The 20,613-nt window shown below is 39.9% G+C and overlaps 1 protein-coding gene across 1 annotated transcript in view; it reads left to right on the plus strand.

Annotated features, from left to right (window-relative positions):
• The window catches only part of LOC104515922 (E3 ubiquitin-protein ligase RFWD2-like), a gene marked incomplete at its 5' end in the record, with an annotated part of 57,653 nt that overhangs the window by 297 nt on the left and 36,743 nt on the right, over positions 1 to 20,613 (plus strand). Inside the window, 5 exons of the mRNA XM_010160093.1 lie at positions 7,387 to 7,446; positions 9,258 to 9,355; positions 10,692 to 10,756; positions 13,399 to 13,518; positions 15,519 to 15,587. Of these exons, the coding sequence (XP_010158395.1) occupies positions 7,387 to 7,446; positions 9,258 to 9,355; positions 10,692 to 10,756; positions 13,399 to 13,518; positions 15,519 to 15,587 (412 nt within the window). The remainder of the gene's footprint in view (positions 1 to 7,386; positions 7,447 to 9,257; positions 9,356 to 10,691; positions 10,757 to 13,398; positions 13,519 to 15,518; positions 15,588 to 20,613) is intronic.

Consider the following 20,613-nt stretch of genomic DNA (forward strand, 5'->3'; position numbering starts at 1 on the left):
GTGGCTGTCTGCTTGCTTTCTGGCCCGTGTAGCAGCGTTCCTTTCACCCCCTCTGTTTTTAAGCAAAATCAGGTTATTCCCAGCAGGTTCCTCCTTGGGTACGCTTCGGAGGAGCCCAACTTCCCGGAAAGGACCCACAACCCGAGGTGTTTCCTCACAACGTGTTGACATGGCAAGCAACTGCCCAGTTCTCCCGGGGGGGGCTGTGGCCTGCGGGGTGTGAGATGACCGCGCCATAGCCCTCGCGCTGCCCCGCTCTGACCTCCGGAGCCAGCAGAGGATTTTGTGCTCCTGTGGATGGGGATCTGCGGGGTCTCGTGGTGGTGATAGATCCAGCAAAGCTGGCGTGTGTTTGCATCTGTTGCAGGGAAACACTGGCTAGCTTGAGAAAGCAACGTAACGTTTGTGTGAGCCTAACACGTGAAACCAGATGAGTGGGAAATATCTGTGATGATGGGATAAAGGTTTTTCTTGAAGATGTTCAGATGCTGGCTTTCTGACATTGAGCCAAAGCTGCATCTCGTAGCTGGAAATAACCTTTCAGCAGAAGTGGTAGGCTAAGGCCCACTGTGATTTGTGTGTGGTTTGAGAACTATTGGTAACTTGCAGTTTTAAAGAAACCCTATTGCTAATGGTTTTCAAACCTCCTAATATAAAGAGTAGGTTTGATTCTTATAGCTGATCAGATGTAGTAAAATGTGAGAACAGAAAGTAGGAGTAAATGTTTGCATCTGAGAGAGGCAAACATTGAAGAGATACTGAAAAAAAAGCTGGACTTGTAGGGAAGTCATCTATTGAAAAGAACCAGTTTAAAACCAAAACGAAACAGGAAGATAAATGGGCCACAGCTTCCAAGATGACACTGTCTGACAGCTCTGACTTACAGGTGAGGGTTGGATGTTTGGCATCTCCACGGGACAGGCATTGTCTCAGAAACCTGTAGGCTTGATTTTACAGCTTTGTAAACTGTCTGGAAGAGTAGATAAGAAATATCCTTGCTACTAAAGTGACAACCTGAAGCTGCTAAGAAGTTAGTGGCAGAAGGAGTAAGTAGTGGTAGTGACTAAACCCAGCACAGCTCAGTAGCAGAATTGGGATGAGAGGATAGCTGTAATCAGCTGATGTCCTGCTCTGGCTGAAGGCTCTAGGCCATGTTAGGTGGATTTAAGGGCACTTGGTGTGGGAGATGGCTGTGTTACTATGGGTTTTTCTGGTCACGGGGGATAATGTGGTTGCAAATGCTTGTGCCCTTCTGTTCCGTCTACGGTTATACTCTGGCAGTAGTGGTCTGCAACCATCACTCCCCATCCCTTTCTAGTCAGCTGACGTTTCCCATTTTGTTGTCATAGAAATGACAGTGTTTGAAGGGAAATTACACCCATAACAAGTTTGTAGGTCAGTTGAAGTATTCTAAGAAGGCTCAAAAAGCTGAGTTTCTTGGTTCTTTTTTTTTTCTGCAGGTAAGTACTGTGCATGCTTCAGGGAGAATGTGTAATTAGCTGTTTTCTCCTTGCTGAGGAGTGATGCTGGCTGAACAAGTGAGAGGAAAAAGAAAACTGTATAGTAATCAGGGAAAAATGTAACTACCAAGAAAAAGTGGACAAGAAGAGACAAGAGCCACACTGGGCACACTGGAGTGCAGATCAGAAGCTTTAAGAGCAGACAATGATTATATTTAACTTACTTGGGTTCTTCACTGCTGTGTATTTCTGTGGGCTGTAGGCCTTGGTATTGCTTCTTAACACTAGCTTCAAATTATAGTATTCCTTTTTTTTTGAGTTGGCAATACAGTTAAGCAGTACAGAAATAAACTCAACTGGGCAACCCTGGAATTTTGAGCAATATCCAAGAAGACAGGTGTGTGTGTACAGATTTATATAATTGATTTAAACAAGCTTTGGATATCTCAGTGTGAGAAGCTAAGTTTTCCATATGCTGCTGCTTTTTTTTATCCTGTAAGGATGCTTTCAAGATAATGCCAGCTGCAGGGAACATTTGACAATTTTTCTGAACATGGGCTGTGATTTGCTGTAAACTCTACTAGATTCTGCCTGTACTAGACTGAAGGTGGGAAAAAAAAAATTGAACATCAAGTTGCAAGTGGAAATCCCATAAATAGTGTTAATGTGTGCAACTTCCCTGTGTGTCTTCTGAAAGTGCTGTCTCAGCAATGCAAGGACTAGGCTTTAACATAAATGTTGGCATAGGTTGCTGGTCTGAGTTTTGAAATGTGTGTAGGAAGTGTGTACTGTTTGTGGTATGCATCAGTGCCTCTCTGGAAATGTGTAACTGTTCAGGAAAGCAAGTAGGCCTGACTTACTGGACAGCTTTATTATAACAGGGGAAACTTTTTCTTTCTCTTAGTGCAGGGTATAGAATTTAAAGGTAGTTTTTGCTCTTTCTGTAGCCAGGCTTCTTTCCACTTGCCTGGAGAGCATCTGAAAGGGACTCCTCTGGTTAGAGGATTTGCTCCTGCCCGGCAATGTAATTGCTTACAGTTTTCCCAGGCCTAACATTAGCCTTCCCAATTAGTGGTTGACTAAACCTCTTTAAAACCAGTTACTGCCTTTGCTCCTTGGATAGAGGGGATCTTACCAAAGACTGTCTTCAGTGGCTGCTTCATACTAGTTCTTGTTTCTGAGCCTTCACAGAGCTAAGTACATACAGAAGAGAGGGTGTTGATACTGACCTGGAGAGGTACACCCAACAAATTCAGGTGTGGGAGGAGCTGTGTGCTGTCATGGTTTAGCCTTATCTAGCAATTAAGTACCACACTGCCACTTGCTCACCTCCTTCCACACCTCCCCCCTACCCTGGTACAGGAGGAGAGTTGGAGGAAGAGACAAGGAAAGCTCATAAAATTAAGAACTATTTAATGATATAAATTAAAAGTATAGTGATACTAACAATACTACTACTGCTACTAGGTATTTAAAATAATAGAACATATGATAAAATAGTTCACCACGTGCTGACCAACACACAGCTAGGTCCCAGAGCAGTGAGCAGTCCAGGCCTGAGAGCCCCAGCGCAGGGAGAAAACTAGTGGATCCCCCAACCCACTGACAGAAGAACCTGCCCAACTGCTAACAAGGGAGCTAATGACACAGCTGTCAGCTAGCAAAAGTCTTAATGACCCCCCAGGCCATTTCCTGCCTCAGAACAAGGCATGTGCGTTGAGCTGGAGTACCATGGAATGAAACACTCTCCCTGCCACTCTGGGCCAGCCAACAGCACTGTGTAGTAAAGGAGCTCATTCTTGCCTGGAACCAGCATAGTGCCATGTTTAAAAGTGGACTTGCAGGCTCATGGGTTCTTTTTAAAACAGTTCTTTCCTTGGGAGATTACCAGTTAATGCCAGGTATGGGCTGGGTATAATTGTTCACGTCTTTGTGATCTGGCAAACCACTTTAGTAAGGAATACTGCAAGTTGACCCTGGAGGTCACAATCTAAAAACAAGCTGTTTACATACCACATACAATGATGGTTTTATAATCTGTTGTTATATTGGAGCTTTATACTGAGTAGACAGTAATGGCAAGTGCTCTTCAGCCTGGCCATGTTCTGAGTGAAGGACAGAGCGGACAGCAAGTTCTGCTGCCTGCTTAGGTCAAAGGGGAGCAGAATAGGAGGGAGAAACTGTTATGGGTCTTGTTTGCTGTGGAGCAGAAGGAAACTTGAATGTGTTTAAATGCTGTAGTGACCACTTCAGCAAGGTGTTTAAGTAGCAGTAGGGTTACAGTAGCATTCTTGAGAGGTGTCTTGAAAATAGCTGGCAAAACTTAGAGGTATTAACTTGGTTAAAATGGTTTTAAAAAATGTTTTGAGGTCTATCCCACAGAGAAAGAATGGTAAGCCTTTGTGTCTTATAAATAACTAAGGCACCAGTAATTGGTGAAGAACAGTGACATTTTTGGCTTACCGAAGTAGTTTGCATCCTTTTTACCTGGCTTTGCTGCTTAAGACAATAAGTAAGAGCAGTCGTGTGCAGAGAAGCCTTAGTTTCACTACTCCTGTGCTTCTCAGCTTCAGTGTATGCTGCAAGTTGTAGTATGTCTCGAAGTCCCCATCACTCCTACTTTCTTAACCTTCCACCTGTGTTAGATTAACTTAAACCAACTGGTGCATAGCAACTTTCATGTGTTAGAGCCAGCTTGGCTTTGGTAAGTATTAAAAGACATCAATCTTCTTTCTACTTGTAAATCAGTGAGCATTTCATGGGAAACAGTTCTTAATGGAAACTTCAGGCTCTGTTAACGATGACCCTGGTACTGAATAGCTATGTCTGTTGGCTGTGATTGCTTTTTCTCAACTATTTTGTCTCTGTTATTTCTCCAGTCAGACTGGTAGGAAGAAGAAAGTTTGGGAACTGTGGTCTTGGGTGATTGTCATGTTAGGAAGTAATCTTTCTCTTTTAGCTGTAATTTGTGATGACCTATTGCAGACAGAGGAGTATTACAGCCTTGTTGATTGCCATGCTTTTTAGAGGCAGGGCATTAGGAGCATACACATCTGGCCTTGTGGGGAATAGCAGTTTTTAAGCACTATACAGAGGTGGGACTATGTTGTACAGCATGACTAGAGGAAGGTGAAATAGTTAAGTGGTTCATCACCAGTGGGGAGAAACCAGCCTCAGGCACTGATATAACCATAAGTTTTTGATTTTCTTTTTTTAAAAGCCAGCTAATAGAATACAAAGATGGCTAATTCTGTTATTAGTCCACGCTTGATGACCAAACTTAGCCAACACTTATTCTGATTAAACAGTGCCTAAAATAACAGTGCCTGAAACTAAATAACTTCTAACTTGAGCACAATGACTTTAACTCCTGAAGTTGGTGCCACTCAAGGCAAATGATGTGCAGAAAGGGTCTCTCAGGGTGGAAGAGGGACAGGTAGATATTAATTATTTTTGAGGTATCTTTTGAGGAACAGAATTGGTGGCTTAGTTGGTTCAGAGTAGCATTTTAGTTTGATTCATTTGCCTTTGTGCTTATACAGATGATTTGTTGGAATATTTCATCATAGAATCATAGAATGGTTTGGGTTGGAAGAGACCTTAAAGTTCATCTAGTTCCAACCTTCCATCCATGGGCAGGGACACCTTCCAGTAGAAGACAACCTGGTTTGTATGTGAGGTTGGACAAACCTTTCAAGGCATCCATGTTTTCCACTTTGGTCATTTGGAGGTGGATTTGTTGTAGTTTAATTCCATCCAGCAACTAAGCACCACAGGCATTCGTTCACCTCTCTACCCCATTGGGATGGAGAAGAGAATCAGAGGAAAAGGCAAGAAAACTTATGGTTTGAGACTAAGAACTGTTTAATAATTGAAAATAAATTAAGTAAAATAATGACACTAATAATACAAATAACAATAATATTAACTAATAATAGGTAATGAAAATACTACTACTAATATGTGATGAAAATTATGGAAAGAAACCAAATGGTACAACTGCTTACCACCTGCCAACCAATGCCCAGCCAGTTCCTGAGCAGTGAGAACCAGAGAGTACAGGCCAGAGCTTGAGAGCCAGAACCCCATCCCACTTCCTTAGCTTATATACTGAGCATGATGTTTTGTGGAATGTAATATCCTTTTGGTCAGTTTGGGTGAACAGAGCACAGTCACGTTATGAGAAACTTAAAAGTCCTTGGCTTAATGTAAACATTGCTTGGCAACAGCTAAAAACATTAGCATGTTGTCAATATTCTTCTCAGTACAAATCCAAAACACATACACTGATGTTTTTAGTATGAGGATATTATCAACATTCTCCTCAGAGCAAAGTCAGAACAGCCTCGTACTGTGAGGAAAATTAGCTCTTATCCCAGCCAAAACCAGCACAGGATTGCATTGTCAGGGGCTACAACTTCCCCTTGAAGGGCTTGAAAACCAAGTGCCTATTTAAGACATGTTTCCTCCTTCCTATTTTTAAATGCCTAAAGGGGTAACAAATGTTAGTATCCTCTAAAATGGATGAGAGAGATGGGGAATGATTTCTGTAGGAGAGGAGAAATTGAGGTGCTTCCCTCCCTGCTCAACCAAGCATTGCTTATTTTTGTCTAGGACCTGGGGGTTTGATCTTGGATTCAAAAAGATTCATGCTCTTAAGAAGTTGTTAACAGTTTATTAACAGCTTATTCTGTGGGAACTGCCTTGTTGGCAGAAGGTGGGAGGAGGCTGTTTCTGAAGAAAACAAATGCCTGTGAAAACCTCTCTGAGCTGAGATTGGTGTGGACTTGTGGGAGTGAGAGGATTTGGATCTCTTGAAAGGCTTGCAAGGTGAAGCTTGTGAGGCAGCTGATACCTGTGTTATGTGGAGAATTTTGAAGTCGCTCTCCACAGCACCTCACTAGATAGTTGGCCAAGACCTGCTATCTTACTAGCTATCAGGAATAGCAGCCATAGGAATCATTGGAAGAAAGGTCCTCTGCTTTCATTTGTTTCATTTTCCTTTCAGACATAGCACGGCCACTTGATGAGACAGATTTCTTCATTACCTCTCTCACTGAATTCCTGTGTCTCTTGTCTTGCTCAGGTTCCTGTGGAGCACTGTTTGCTTGCACATCCTTCTCTTCAGCTGCCTGCTTGGTCTGTGGTGATCCCTCTCAGAGCTGGTTGTGCTTTGGTCACTAACTAGTATTAGAAAAAACTAAAGCTCCTCTGTCTTCCTTATGAACATTCCCGTATTCTACCTTTCCTGTGTTCTCTGACTTTGTAACACTGCTTGACTGTTGGGTCTCTCTTTTGGTTGCACAGTACCTTCATTCTGCACTTCAGCCTCAGCCCTGCTGCTTGGCACTGCCCTGCAGGCACACCCCCTCATTGGCACCTTCTCCTCTTGCGTCTTAATTCTTGTTCTCATAACATTATTACTATCTGTGCTGCTCTGCCTCTTTGTATTGTTTTTTTAAACATTAGAGATAGCTGGTGGCTGAAAAAAAGGAAGGATAAACAAATTTTGGTGTCATTTATAAATATCTTATGTCTGTTCATGTAAAAACCAGGGTTTTTTACACTTTGTATGAGACCTCGTACAAATGGTTAGAAGGTTCTTCAGCAGCCTTGCTTGTTGAAGGTACTCTGGCTTGTTTAGCTGGTTTGCAGCTGTTGAAAGCTTGAACAGTGAATCCTTACCTGGTTTCTAATTGTCTCAAACTGCAGTATCATTCTGAGTTCACAGAACTGTTGATTGCCCTTTTGATCTTTACACTGCCTGGTTGCTGTTGCACTTGTGTGTGCTCTTTTGTTTTACAAATAGAAAATACCACCTAAGCATGATTAGGTGGCTGCTTTGAATTAATACTACTTTAATTCCTTTTTCTTAATATAAGACATGTTTGTGATTTTTTTGTTTGTTTTTCTGTTTTGTTTTCAGCCCCATCTGTTTTGATATGATTGAAGAAGCCTACATGACGAAATGTGGACACAGCTTCTGGTAAGCTTTTTTGTATTGCGTAAAATGTCTGTCTTCTGCAGCGTGTGTGAACTGATTTTGCTGTGAATACCTTCCCGTCTGAGGTATTGTTACTTTTCTGTCTTCTGAAGAAAGAGTTTGAAATGAAATTCTAAACGATGGCTACCAGGTAGAGTAAAAAAGTTATTTTGTTGTTTAAAACAAAAGTTATGGCACAGTATTTCCTCTAAAGAAATAAAATGGTCATAAGCTGCTGGTAGCATCCAGTGCCCAGGGTCAGAAGGGTTTGTCAGCTTATCTCTGTGGGAAATGGAGGGTGTCTCTTGCCACCCAAAGCAGTGGGTCCCACCTCTGCAGAGGTTCATGGGAGTGAGCGCTGGTAGGACCTCCTTGCCTTTTGTGCAAGGCTGTGTACAGTTTGAAGTGGCTTGCACATTGTCTGTTGCAGTTCTCTTGAACTTTTTGAGAGAGGATATGCTTCAGGCTTGTTTGTTGTGTTGAATTGGCCAAGGTATTTCAGTGTGTTATCTCTGGCTGTCACGAGGAGCAAATGTTTTGTGAAGTACAAGAACCCTTGAGGGGCAGGTGTGGAACTCTGCTGCTCCTGCTCTCAACTAGGGATTGGAATAAATGTGGAACCCTGTTATTTTAATGTTCTGTATGCTTTATACTTTTGCGGTGTCTGTTTAAATCGCTTACCTTTTACAAGTGCTAGTATTTTAGTAGCATGCAGCACTTCAACCCAAACCATTTTGTGATTCTATGGAAGGGCCCTAAAAGCCCATCTAGTCCCACCCCCCCTGCCATGGGCAGGGACACCTTCCACTAGACCAGGTTGCTCCAAGCCTCATCCAGCCTGGCCTTGAACACTTCCAGGGATGGGGCATCCACAGCTTCTCTGGGCAACTTGTTACAGTGCTTCACCACCCTCTCAGAGAAGAACTTTTTCCTGATACCTAGTCTAAAGCTCACCACTTTGAATTTAAAACCATTACCCCTTGTACTGTCACTACAGGCCCTTGTAAAAATTGTCTCCCCCCAGCTTCCTTGTAGGCCTCCCCCTTCCTTAAACAGCAGATTCAGTTAACTGACCTGCAACAGATAACAGCTGATTTTGTGCCCTCTGTGGTAACACTTGATCCCTATGCTTTGTAACATTGCTCAGTTCTTCCTAACTGAAGATAGTTGAATACTTCTCATCTTGGACTTTTTAAAAGTTATCACATGCATCTACCAGCACTTGACATCAAGCTAGGTACTTTTTGAGATGCTTAAACGTGATGCTAAAGTGCAGATGTTGTAGTTTACACTGTCCCTCAAATAGCTAACAGCTCAACAGAGAGCACCTCTGAAGTTGCGTTCTGGTGAGAAAAACAGCCAGGGCTGGGGGAAATGTGAGTAATTGAGCATATAGGGAAACACCTTCACCAATTTTTCTAATGTGTAGTTGCTTTTAATGTTGCTTGCTAAGTATTTGGCTAATCTAGAAGAGTTGGTTTTGAATAATACAGTCTGTTAGCTCTACTCTTGGAAGGGGAGGCATGAATTAGAGATGAAAGCATGGCTGAAGCATCCACACTGCCACAGTCCTTGGGGAAATAAGTGAAGTGCTGAAATACCTTTTGTAATTCTTGCCAAGAAACTTTGCCATCTTTCTGCTGCAGCATGCTCTGAGTTAATATTGGAATGTTCTGACTCCACTGTAGGATCTTGGCAATGCGCTGTTAGTTAGCAACACAAATAGAGTACATTATCTAAGGTGGATACTATTTTCCTTATGTTCCTTCATGTTTGCTCACTTGTTCTGTTTTTTGTATTTTGTTCTTAAACAGCTATAAATGTATTCACCAGAGCTTGGAGGATAACAACAGGTGTCCCAAATGCAACTATGTTGTGGACAACATAGATCATCTTTATCCCAACTTCTTAGGTGAGCCTCTAGGCTTGATTGCATGAGAAACAGTTAAAGAAGGCAGGCACTTGTTATTTATAAGATGACTTCACAGATTCTCGATATTGAAAATAAAATCCAAACATCAGCCCTTTGGTCAACTGTGGCTTTTATAAAAAAAGTGATTAATAGTGTAAATGGTTGATACTGCACTGTGTCCAGCAGTTCTGTATGCTGGGTTACAGCAGTGAGACTGACTTGCTGATGTTTGTGTACTAAGAAAAGCAAAATGAAGATTTTGTCTGATGACTAGAGATTTGAATCTCTATTTACATTTGTTTTCTTGTGCTGTTTTCTGTCTAATAATCAAGAACATGCTCTGTTTACAAAGCGTGGACACTGAAGGGGGAGGCTGAATTACATATTGTACTGGTTTGGCTACTGTGGTGAGATCCATGTGCTATGTGTAAATTGGATACAGATAAAATTGATACACATGCATATATGCAGTCCTCATCAATTGCTTCTTAAGCAGAGGGGGAAATGTTACTAACTGGTAAATAGTTTAAAACTTTGTTATGGAGAGGGAAGATCAAAGGAAACAGGTTGAAGTGTGAAATATCAAAATTAAATCTTGTTTTTGTGTGCTTGGGATATCCATTTAATAGTAAATAGATTAAAAGCCACAGTAGCCAAGGAATACTTCAGGAAGGGGCATCCTGATTTAGACCCAAGCGTGTTGTGCCGAAGGTGGTGCTGAGGTAGGTCTTGGGGGATGTGTTAGGCCGTACTGTCTTGCTTTCATACATGTACATTCAGGGGGATGAGATCTGTACTGGAGGGGGGAAATAACACGTGAGAAGAGCTTGTAAATGTGTTGTGCACAGGGTTGAGGTTATCCTTCTGTCTTTCCACCACTTGCTAAATTGGTCTGAAGTTAATCTGTAGCAAAAATGTCTTTAAAAATGCACACAGTGATTAAAGGAAAAAAATGTTCTGTTTAGCTGTGCTTGTTTTCAGCCTGTAGAAAATCAGTTAATGTTTTATCTCCCTCATACTCTTCTGTGATATACTTCTGTCTTGGAGTTGAAAAACTTGGTCAAATAACCATGGGTGCTTAGCAAAAAGGAACTGCAGCAATTTGGGCAATGTGTAGGCATTGTATTGTTTGATTCTTTTAAAAAAATCTTTATATGCTTTACAGAAAAAGTCAAGGAATAAATTGGTGAGGGGGGAAAAAAGGAGACATCTACTCTTTTAATTACTGTGGAGTTAATTGAAGTAAAAGTATTGAGTTAGAATCTTTCATATTTTTTTGTGAACTTTTAAATTTCTGAGATCCTGTTTGTTTGTTTTGGGTTTTTTTTTTTCCTAGTCAATGAACTTATTCTTAAACAGAAGCAGAGATGTGAGGAGAAGAGACTCAAACTGGACCATTCAGTGAGTAGCACCGTATGTTCCAACTTTCTTCATATTTATTTGATGGTTCTCTATTGCAATTGTGTCGTTAGGTGGCTTAATTTGGAACACATTATACTGTTGAGCTGATGCTTTAACTTGCTTTATGAGGGGTTAATACCAATGTCAGTGGCACTGGATCCCTTCCACCTTGTTGACTCTTGTTCTTCCTGACAACAATATATGTGTAGAGGCAAGGTGTATTAGCATAGCTGAGTGTCAGGTGATGTGTTGCACATAACCTGGGAAACTACCCGTGGAAGCACACTTGTTTAAAGGTAATTTTCATTCAGTGTTGGAAATAACAGCTACAATAAGAGTAAAGGATGATTAGAAGTGCCACGGGCTTGTCTGATCACGTGCAAGAAGCTGTGTTCTACAGAGAAATTGGAGGAAAGTTGATACCAACCACAAGAGGGAGAAGGATGTGTTTGAGTACTAGTGTTCTGGCTCTATTCACAGATAAAACTGCCTGGATATCCTCTAGACTCACTTCATCTCACAGAATCGGAGCATGATCTGTGTTTTCAGTTCATGAAAACCCCTGTGGAGCAGCAGTGAATGCTCTTATGCATTCGGATCAAAAAGAATATATGACATTAACCAGGAAACTTGCGTATTTGTCTTGCTATGTCTGGCTTCCTTCCTAGGCTTCTGTTAATTCATAAATAAGGTTGCAAAGTAATATTAAAAATAGAGCCCCTGTTTTTGTCAGTTAAAAAAAAACCTTTATTGAAGTGGTACTAATTTAGGGCCTGCATTGCAGAAAATAGTGCTTTAAGCAGTTTTATGCTTTAGAAAAGAGCAGGCTTTAACGATTCATTGGTTTACTCACAGTAAGCTTTTATATTCAGTATAAATATGTATGTACAATATTCAGTATAAAATATGCATAAACCATATCTGGTTTAAAATGCACACAATTGACCTGAAGGCATGTACAGCAACTTCTTGGAAATTGATTCTACTCTTTGTCATAGCATACCTTTTAAAAACCATGGCTGTCAGCTACCAGTAAGTGGAAATCTACCATGACTTCATGCCCAAACTAGTGTTGTGTCTACCTTTTGGCCGCAAATAAATACCAACATTTCTAAAAAGGAGAAACCTTGCTGTTGTACCAGAATCACAGAATACAGCAGTGGTTGGAAGTGACCTTTGGAGATCATCTAGTCCAATCCTCCTGCCAAAGCAGGTTGGATGGGAATACATCCAGGTGAGTTTTGAATATCTCCAAAGGAGACTCCACAACCTCTCTGGGCAGCCTGTTCAAATGCTCTGCAGCACTTAAAGTGAGGAAGTTCTTTCTTCATGTTGAGATGGAATTTCTTGTATTCCAGTTTGTACCTGTTTTCTTGTGGCTGGGCACAACAGAGAGTCTGGCCAGATCCTTAATGTGCCTGTTCTCCTTATTGTATTATTTCTGGTACTAAGTGAATTCATTCAAAACGAATTGCAGCAAACACACTGTTTCTTGCTCATGGATTTATTTCATTAAGAAATCATGTTAAGGCATCTCCAAAGCTTTCTGAGTTAGTTTAGCAGGAGTACATTTAACTAGTGCATTAGTATGTTTAAGATTTGTTTCAAATCTTGTTGGCTTGCTTAAAAATTGTATTTTTTTCCAATTGTTCCAGATTGAAATTGAGTTTTTACCTCAAGTTGTGTGTTCTATATGGATGTTACATTTTTTTTTTCCTTAATCTAGCCAATACAAATAGGCTGCAACCTCTTAGAAAATGTGTGGTTTAGACTGGGTGGTGTTTCTAGTTCTACAAAATTTAAGTATCTTGAGCTAGTGTCATAAATCTTATAGGGCACACTTTCTTAATCCAGCTTTGTTTTAGAAGTACTAAAGACCTTTCAGCTGGTTCTTTTGGTTCCTGAGGCTTTTTAATGTAAGGCTGTGTTAGCATTAACTACTTATTCAGGTTTTCCTGTACTAAAAGATGAGGGGTGTGTGTGTGTTTTGTACTTTTTACTGGCAATGAGTAAAGTAAACAACCCATATGGAAGAATGGGCTACTGGCTTTCTGAGGAGTCCTCAGCTTTAATAGGTTGAATGAAATGATCACCCTGATGAGCTCCATCTTTTTCTCTGCTCCCACATTTCCATGAAAATACTCTTAAGAGGAGGAGTGTGGGAGGTGAGAATAGACAAAATAAGCTGCTACTACCTTCTTCCATTTGAATTTAGCATGAGGGTTTTACCTATCACTTGGTTAAAAAAATTAAAAGGTATTACCACTTAACAGTATTTCGAATAGATGGAATGCAACTGAGCTTGGATAAACATAGGGTTTTGTTTCTTTCTCCTCTTAGAAATGTTCTCAAACTAGGGCACAAATCAAATAAAATTGTGGCTGTGAAATAATCTCTTCCTAGCAGCAGCTATGCCCTCACAAAGCGCAAATATCTTCCAAATAAGATAAGCAGTTACACAGTAGGACAGAAGAGCTATATCCTGTATGTGTAGGAGAACTGGGAATTCTGATTCCTGAAAATTGTTTTGAAATTTTTACAAAGGGTTGAAATACTGCAGTGTTGTTTTTAGTATCTGTTGCTGGATATAGCCCTGGATAGCTTGAACTCACTGTACATGCAACATCTCATTTTCTTTCTAGAATGGCCATAGGTGGCAGATAATTCAAGATTTGTTGGGAACTGATCAAGACAATCTTGACTTGGCCAATGTCAACCTGATGCTGGAGCTGCTGGTGCAAAAGAAGAAGCAGCTGGAAGCAGTAAGAAGTTTCTCTTGTCTTATTTAAATGAACACTGTTGTCTCATTAGCAGTTTTTTCTTTTCATGCTTTTATCTTCTTGAAGTAAGATTCTGTTGTCGAATTAATTGCTCAGAATTCTCTTGTGTTTTGGTGTTAACGTTGTCTATCTCGCTGACCTTTGTAGCAAACTAACATTTCAACTGTGACACCCATAACATGCTTACAGTGTTGCTGCTGGCAGGGTTGTATAAATGGAAAAGGTTAAGAGTGGCTACCAAAACAGAAATGTGTATGTTTGCTAATGGACTGTTTCAGAAGTAAATACCAGATCTTGGTAATAAGCATGAAGTCCAAAAATATAGGTTAAGGAATAAACTCAATGAACATGTGAAAAAATAACACCTTTTAGTTTCTACTGGAACTGCTAGAACCTGAATGACTGCTGTCCCAGAAGATTATTTTTTTAAGCATTCAATGCTTGAAAGAAAACTTCAGATGTCTTGAGGTTGCTTTGAAGGTTTATACAATACAGAGCAAGCTGTTCCTATGATTTAACTGAAATGTAGTTGGTTTGGTATAGTTCTCATGTATTTGGCCATTGCATGCTGTTGGTATTGGGTGACCATTTTCCAGTTATGAGAGCCAGACCTAAATGAAACTGGATTACAAAATTTGGCCTAGTGAACCTCGTGTAGGAGGGTGGATGTTGACGGTGCTTTAAAACAGGTGAGGAAAAGCTGTATTGGGAATGGCTTATCTTAATCACTTTTACTACATCAATATTTACACAGCTTGTGGTTCTGGTGGAAGGAAAGTAATACAAAAATGTTTACTGACTACTAGCAAAACTGTTCTGTTATCTTATTGTGTGGGGACTCATAACTATTTTTAATGTTGGTTCAGTGAAGATATGCTGGGAGTATGGTTTCTAACTTTAGAGTAAAACCTCTCTCTTCTCCCTCTACCTCCCAAGCTTTTTTGTGTATGACAAATCTGAAACAAAATAAGGCACAGGATTGAGTGTATTGGTACTTCTGAGAAGGAATATCCTTTAAGGATACTAAACCTTAAAAAGCCAAAAAAACCCTCAACATCTGCCACTTAAAGAACAGCTTTAAAAGTTTTCCTTTCTAGTTCTGCTTGGCTTCGCTTTCATTATAGTCTCAGGGATGAGGAAGAAGAAAATCTTAGAAAAGTAGTAGTCTTGCATCCTCATCTCTTTAAAGGCAGATGGGACAGGAAAAGTAATGTGCTGTGTGTCCTCTTATGTCCTTGAGTGTATGTTCATAGTCCTTTAGTAAATACTTTGGTTGGTTGTGAAAATAAGTCTGAGAATGCTGGTATAGGATTAGGGCTGTATTAATGCTGGAATATAGGCTTTAATTTTCTTTCCCCTTGTGCTTCTCTTATCTTGCCCTTTTGAGTTTTTTGCCAATTTCAATGAAAGCATTAAGCTAATGGTTGAGGTAAATGACCTGTTATGGAAAGATTTGATGAAATGAAAACATCCCTTTCTGTGACTTTTTTTCTCTTCTGCTCTGGGGAGATCTGCAGCAGTGATCTCTTTGCATAAACACAAATCTTAATTTTGGGGAGAGGTGTTTTTATATAAATACTTCATGCTTTAGTATGTTAATCACAAAGTGGATGCTAATGGTCTTTCCGGGTAGAAGAAAAGTCTGAGGAACCTGTATTCAAAAAACAATTTTGAATGCAGTAGCCAAAAGAACTGACAAGCATTTCAACTTATTAGTAAGTCTTCAGTAATGCACAAACAAGAGCTATTACAGCGATTTCTGCCTTCATGTAAAAACCTTTCGTGAGCCAAACAAAGCCTTAAATCCTGCGAGGCAAAGTAAAACTACCATTCTTAAAACTACCTTTAAGCTATTTTCTCTTCCTTGCCTCTAAAGGAAAGCGGTTTCTGTGCTAAATGTGGATTTCTGTGTATATGTAATGCATGTTTGTTTCTTTTAATGTATGTAGAAGAGTTACATGTCCTTATTTACTGTGTTACAGGAGTCCCATGCTGCCCAATTGCAGATCCTTATGGAATTTCTCAAAGTTGCCAGGAGAAATAAACGAGAGGTAACTCGCTTTGTTTTAGTGGGTGAAGTGTTGTCTGCTGCTTTCTATGATTTCGTTTCTACTTAAGTGATCAGTTAGCCTGGCATTGTCTCTGCAAAGGAAAAGACAAGGCATGTTTGGGGAAATCTCAGGCAGAGGACATGTGGGTTTCAAGGAAAATTAATCTCTTTACATGTGACAGCTTCAATTTTTAATTGCTTGCATTTTTGTCTCCCACTGGTGAAGCATGTGGGAAGAAGGAAACTTGAGGACAGACTCCCCACTGTGACTTTACTTCAAATCCTTGAAACAAGATACTTTTTTCCCCCCTGTGTTGGGAACACTGAAAGAAGGGGAAGGAGTGAAATTGTCACTTGATTTTTTTTTTTTCTTTTCGTGTATCAAATGCCATGACTAATACTATGTCATAAAAGAATTCATATTCTGTGCTCTTTCTCCATTTGTCTCAAAATAGGTGTCTCAGTAACTGAAAGGGTTCCATAATCACAGTCTTTCATGGTTTGGGAGTTAGAATTTATAATGTCATGCAGTGCATTAAAACCTAATACCAGAAATATCCGAAACCTAAAAAATGATTGTGAAAACAACAGAAGGACAAGCTTTCTGTTGAAGGTCATGGCTTCTGATAAAAGATGTGGAGAACATAAGACACAGCAGTGTGACTGCAAGTTCAAACTTGACCCATATGAAGATGTGTGTAAGAAGCCTTGTCCAGAATGGATTGTGGGTCTGGCTGTAGAGTCATCCCAAAGCAAATCAGTCAGTCCACCAGCAGATATTCATGGCCTTCTGACCAGAACTGACAGGTATAATGAAGAGGAACTAACCAGAGTGGAAAGCAGAGGCCAAGACAGTTGTGTTTGTAGAGCGAGACCTACTACGCTAGGTATAGTATCCCTTGAGAAGTGGTGAAAATATTGGTAGTTAAGGTACTTAAATGTCAAAGGAAAATGTACACTAGAGAATATTTTGATTATCCCTGGTGGTATTGTTGAAAACAAAATGGCATTTTTCCACTCCTGATTCTGTTTAATATGACTCCTGCTGTTTGATCCTTCAGGGTTAATAAAAATTGGAGAAATACGTATTAGTGTTGCTTTTTGCTTAAACAGCAAAGACACAAGCATTGCGGAAAGCCATTGGGGCATTTTAACTTTCATTTTTTGAATGCTGGTAGATGTTATTTTATGGCGTCTCAGTCTACAAATACCTCTCAAATCTTCAGAATATCTACTTTTGTTTTCTTATATTTATAATAATTAGTATTATGCACAGAATTTCAGAAGCTTGACCCATCTCCACTGCAGAGCTAAGGCAGGCTCTGGCCATTGTCAATCTGCCCTCATTAAATACCTTCCATCAGGCTTCGATGCAGCTTGAGGGACTGCTAAGATATTGGGGAACTTTCCTGGTAATGCTGCCATTGTCCAGGAGGTGACTTGAGAAGTAGGTGCATCAGCTTAGCTGGGGTGCTCTTTCTTGGGTAATCATGTGGTGATTGAAGTGAAAGGGTGCTTGGAGCAGGACCATAAAGACACTGGTGGTTTTGCTTTCTCCTCCTCAGCTGAAACTGAGTTAGGGCAACTCTTGTGGGAGGAGAAGTGGTTGATTTACGTACTTTAGCTTACATGTGTGGAGTGGGAAGTATGAAGGGAAGGGAAATTGCATAGCTTCTGTTTTTTAAAATACAGTAGCAGAGTGTTCTACCACAGACTGATTTTCAGCACCTGGGAAAGGTTTCCTATCTTATCTGCATCTGCACTTGGCTTTTAGTAATATTGTAAAACAATAGCATTTCTTAAAGGCTAAAAACCCCTAATAATGGCTGCAGATGCTCCAAATATGGCCTTGGGAACATCCTGAAGCCTTTTGGGATACATAGCTTATTTCAGATCCTCTCTATCCCTGCTTATGTGTTCCCTCTGCTGCCAGAACTTGCTCTGATGTTATTTCTTACCCCCCCCTTTATATTCCAACATGAAATGCAGACTGTCACATCTTAAGATTTTTGTGCAGGCCTGTCAGTTCTGTCCTTGCCATAGTAGTTAGTGTCTGCCCTTCCAGTTATTTAGAGGGACATGAGGACTTGTCAGACTTGCTGCCAGCAATCTTTCTTTTCACTTGATAAGGATAAAGATGAGAACTAGTGGGTAGAAGCATGGAAAATATAGACCAGTCAGTAGGATAGTTTTAGGAAGATATCAGAATCTGCCTTCAGCAATCAAGCTATACCCATACAGTAGATTAAGCCAGTTGATGCCTCTCTTCTAGCAAGTCCCCAGGTCCTCCCTGTAGCTGGTGGAGCTTGACAAGTACCCCTCCCTTTTCCACAGGGAGTTTTCTGTGTGGATAATAGAGGAGCTACTGTTTGGGAAAGGGCATGGGTTGTGTCGGTGGTGAAGATATGTCCAGGCTGCAGAAAGCCTGAGTTGCTACTTTGGAAGCTGAGGGGTTTGGGGGGCCACCTTAAGGCAATAAAGCAGAGGAATGCTACCAGAGCTTCCAAGTTTACTGTAGTTTATTTTGATGCTGTGTTAGGTGACTGTTGAAGATAAAAGGCTGGAAATCAAGGAACATGTGTAGATCCTGGAATGCTTCTATGATGTATTGCACACACAGCTACAAGTCATGAGCTTGATGTGGAAGAACACTACTTTCCTTTCCTTTCCTAATCCAAACTTGATTCTAGTAAAGATGGCTGCAGAGCAATTGTGATTTCACTCAGTAAGCCATAGCTCTAACAAAGTTCTTTTGAAAAGAAGTTTTTTCTTTTTTTATTATTGTGTGGCTGAGAGTGCCTGATTCAAATCTTTGGCTTAAATATTTAAAGAAATGTAAAATTGCCCAGTAACTTTGTTTCCTAATATGCCTCTGAATATTATTTATTACACTATTTTATTATTAGGTTTTATTTACTACATGCTGCAGGTTCCTAGACTAGGTACTTTGTTAGTTAATACATATTGCCTTAGAGTTAGTGTACCTGTCTAATATTTCATAACATGTTCAGAGCATATAATTAACCACCTGAAACCCTCCTTGCTTACTTTATGCTTACTCATAAGTTTTATGGGCTTTTTCTCTTGTCTTAATTAAACGGTGACTTCTGAGCTTATTGGAGGGCTTTATATATAGAAGAAAACTGTATTTTTAGACTTGTACTTAACAATTCAGAATATTGCTGTAGTCAAGTATTTTGAGAAACACCTCTTTCTTGTACTTTCATCACTTCTAGAAGATAAATGTGAGGTTCAGCACCTGTGGAAGTTTCTATTAGAAATCCTGTTTTTGTGTGTTTGTAACTTTCCAAAGCATTGTTTTTTCAAGCTGAAATTTGCTGTATGTTTTTTGCACGAAGGTATTTGCAAATCCTCTTTCATTTATGTATTTTGCCATAGGTCAAAAAGAAAGCAGTGTCGCAAAAAAACCAAATCCTTGGTAATAGTAATAGCAAAAAAAAAAAAATTTTCTTTGAAGAAAATTGAAAACAAATGGCTAAAGCTTGAAAATACTTTTTCAACAAAATAGCTGTTAGTTTTTGGAGAGGGTAAATGTATCTCTAAGGCAAACTTAGCTTGGTGGTGTGCCTTTCTGTGTGTGTGCCCAGTTAATTGAATGCACACTCTCAATTTTTTTTTTCTCATCCAGCAGTCTCTTCTTTTGAAATCAAAGATCCAGGGAGTCTGCAAGGTCAGGTTTAATAATGAAATACTTGACATCATGGGGTTTGTTACTGGTTTTGAGGGAAACCAAATGCAACAACTTCTGATTTCTAATTTAATGTGTTAGCTTAGCTGTGTAACATAAATACCTTTGCAAATTTAACTTGTTCTTTCATTTTTGTGGGAGCTGATATCAGTTAATACAAAAAACTCTCCTCAGTTCTTATATTCATCGCTTGAAAGAGTGGCCTTCCTAATTGTCTTGTTGGTATTTGAATGTTACCAAATGAAGTTAGACACCACCATATATATAATTTGTCCTAAAACATTGTTAGCTAAGCTACCTGATGGAGAGGGCTATTTATGTGAAGTAACACCATTGCTGAGTGAAGGATACTAAGCTTAACAATTAGTATCACAAATCAAGTTCAACAACATAGAGATGACACTCCCTAGATGCATTCAGGCTTATCTTGGCAGCTGTCACTTAATTTTTGTTTTGTGGTATTTTTCTTTCTAATAATGTCATACTAGATCTTACATATCTAACAAACAAGACCTCTTTCATGTCTGCTAATGCAAGGAGGTTATTTTCAGCTGGTAGACATCCTGGGTCAGAGAAGTAATTATGAAATGTCTCAGGTTTGCTGCACTGAGTGCCTGCTCAGCATTTCAGAATCATCATCACTCTTCTCAGCCTCAAATGCATGTTTCTATCCAGCTGTCTTCACTTATTCCATATTGTGAGCATGTTAAATACTAAAAATAAGAGGAGTTATTAGTTATTGTGGGATAATTGCAGGGAATTATAAGCATGAATTCTCCAGAGATGTCATTACCTTGTGTTAATCACTTCACCTGTCAAGGCTTATTGTTCTGCACATACACACATGGATGAACTAATGAGTAAGCAAGAGGAGGTGGCAGAACTAGAAATCAGTCATGCTCTTATGTTGTCAGATAGTCTTGATTACATTCCAAGACTCCTGAGGTGAATTTATAGCTACAGTAATCTCTTTTCTATCCTCTGCGCTTAAATAATAGGTATTTTAAATCTATTTGCATGTCTAAGCTACTCAATGAGAGAGATGAGCTCTGACTGCACTGATAACCCAAGGATAGAGCTAGTATATGAGCAGCAAGCTAGAGATTATCATATCAACATCAGTGTATAATAGCTGACGACTCTTACTGCAGTGGAAGGGTCTTTCCAATGCAACCTAGTACTAGGAGTGAAGTAGCATCTACAGTGGTGTATTAAACTCTAAGGCAATTAATCTAAATGTTTAGACAGCTTTGTTCCCTGTTCCAGATATCTCTCTTGTGACGCACAGTAAGCCCTCAAAGCATTACTCCTGCAACAC

This window comes from Eurypyga helias, unplaced genomic scaffold (assembly GCF_000690775.1).
Source record: "Eurypyga helias isolate BGI_N326 unplaced genomic scaffold, ASM69077v1 scaffold3101, whole genome shotgun sequence".
Lineage (NCBI taxonomy): Eukaryota > Metazoa > Chordata > Aves > Eurypygiformes > Eurypygidae > Eurypyga > Eurypyga helias.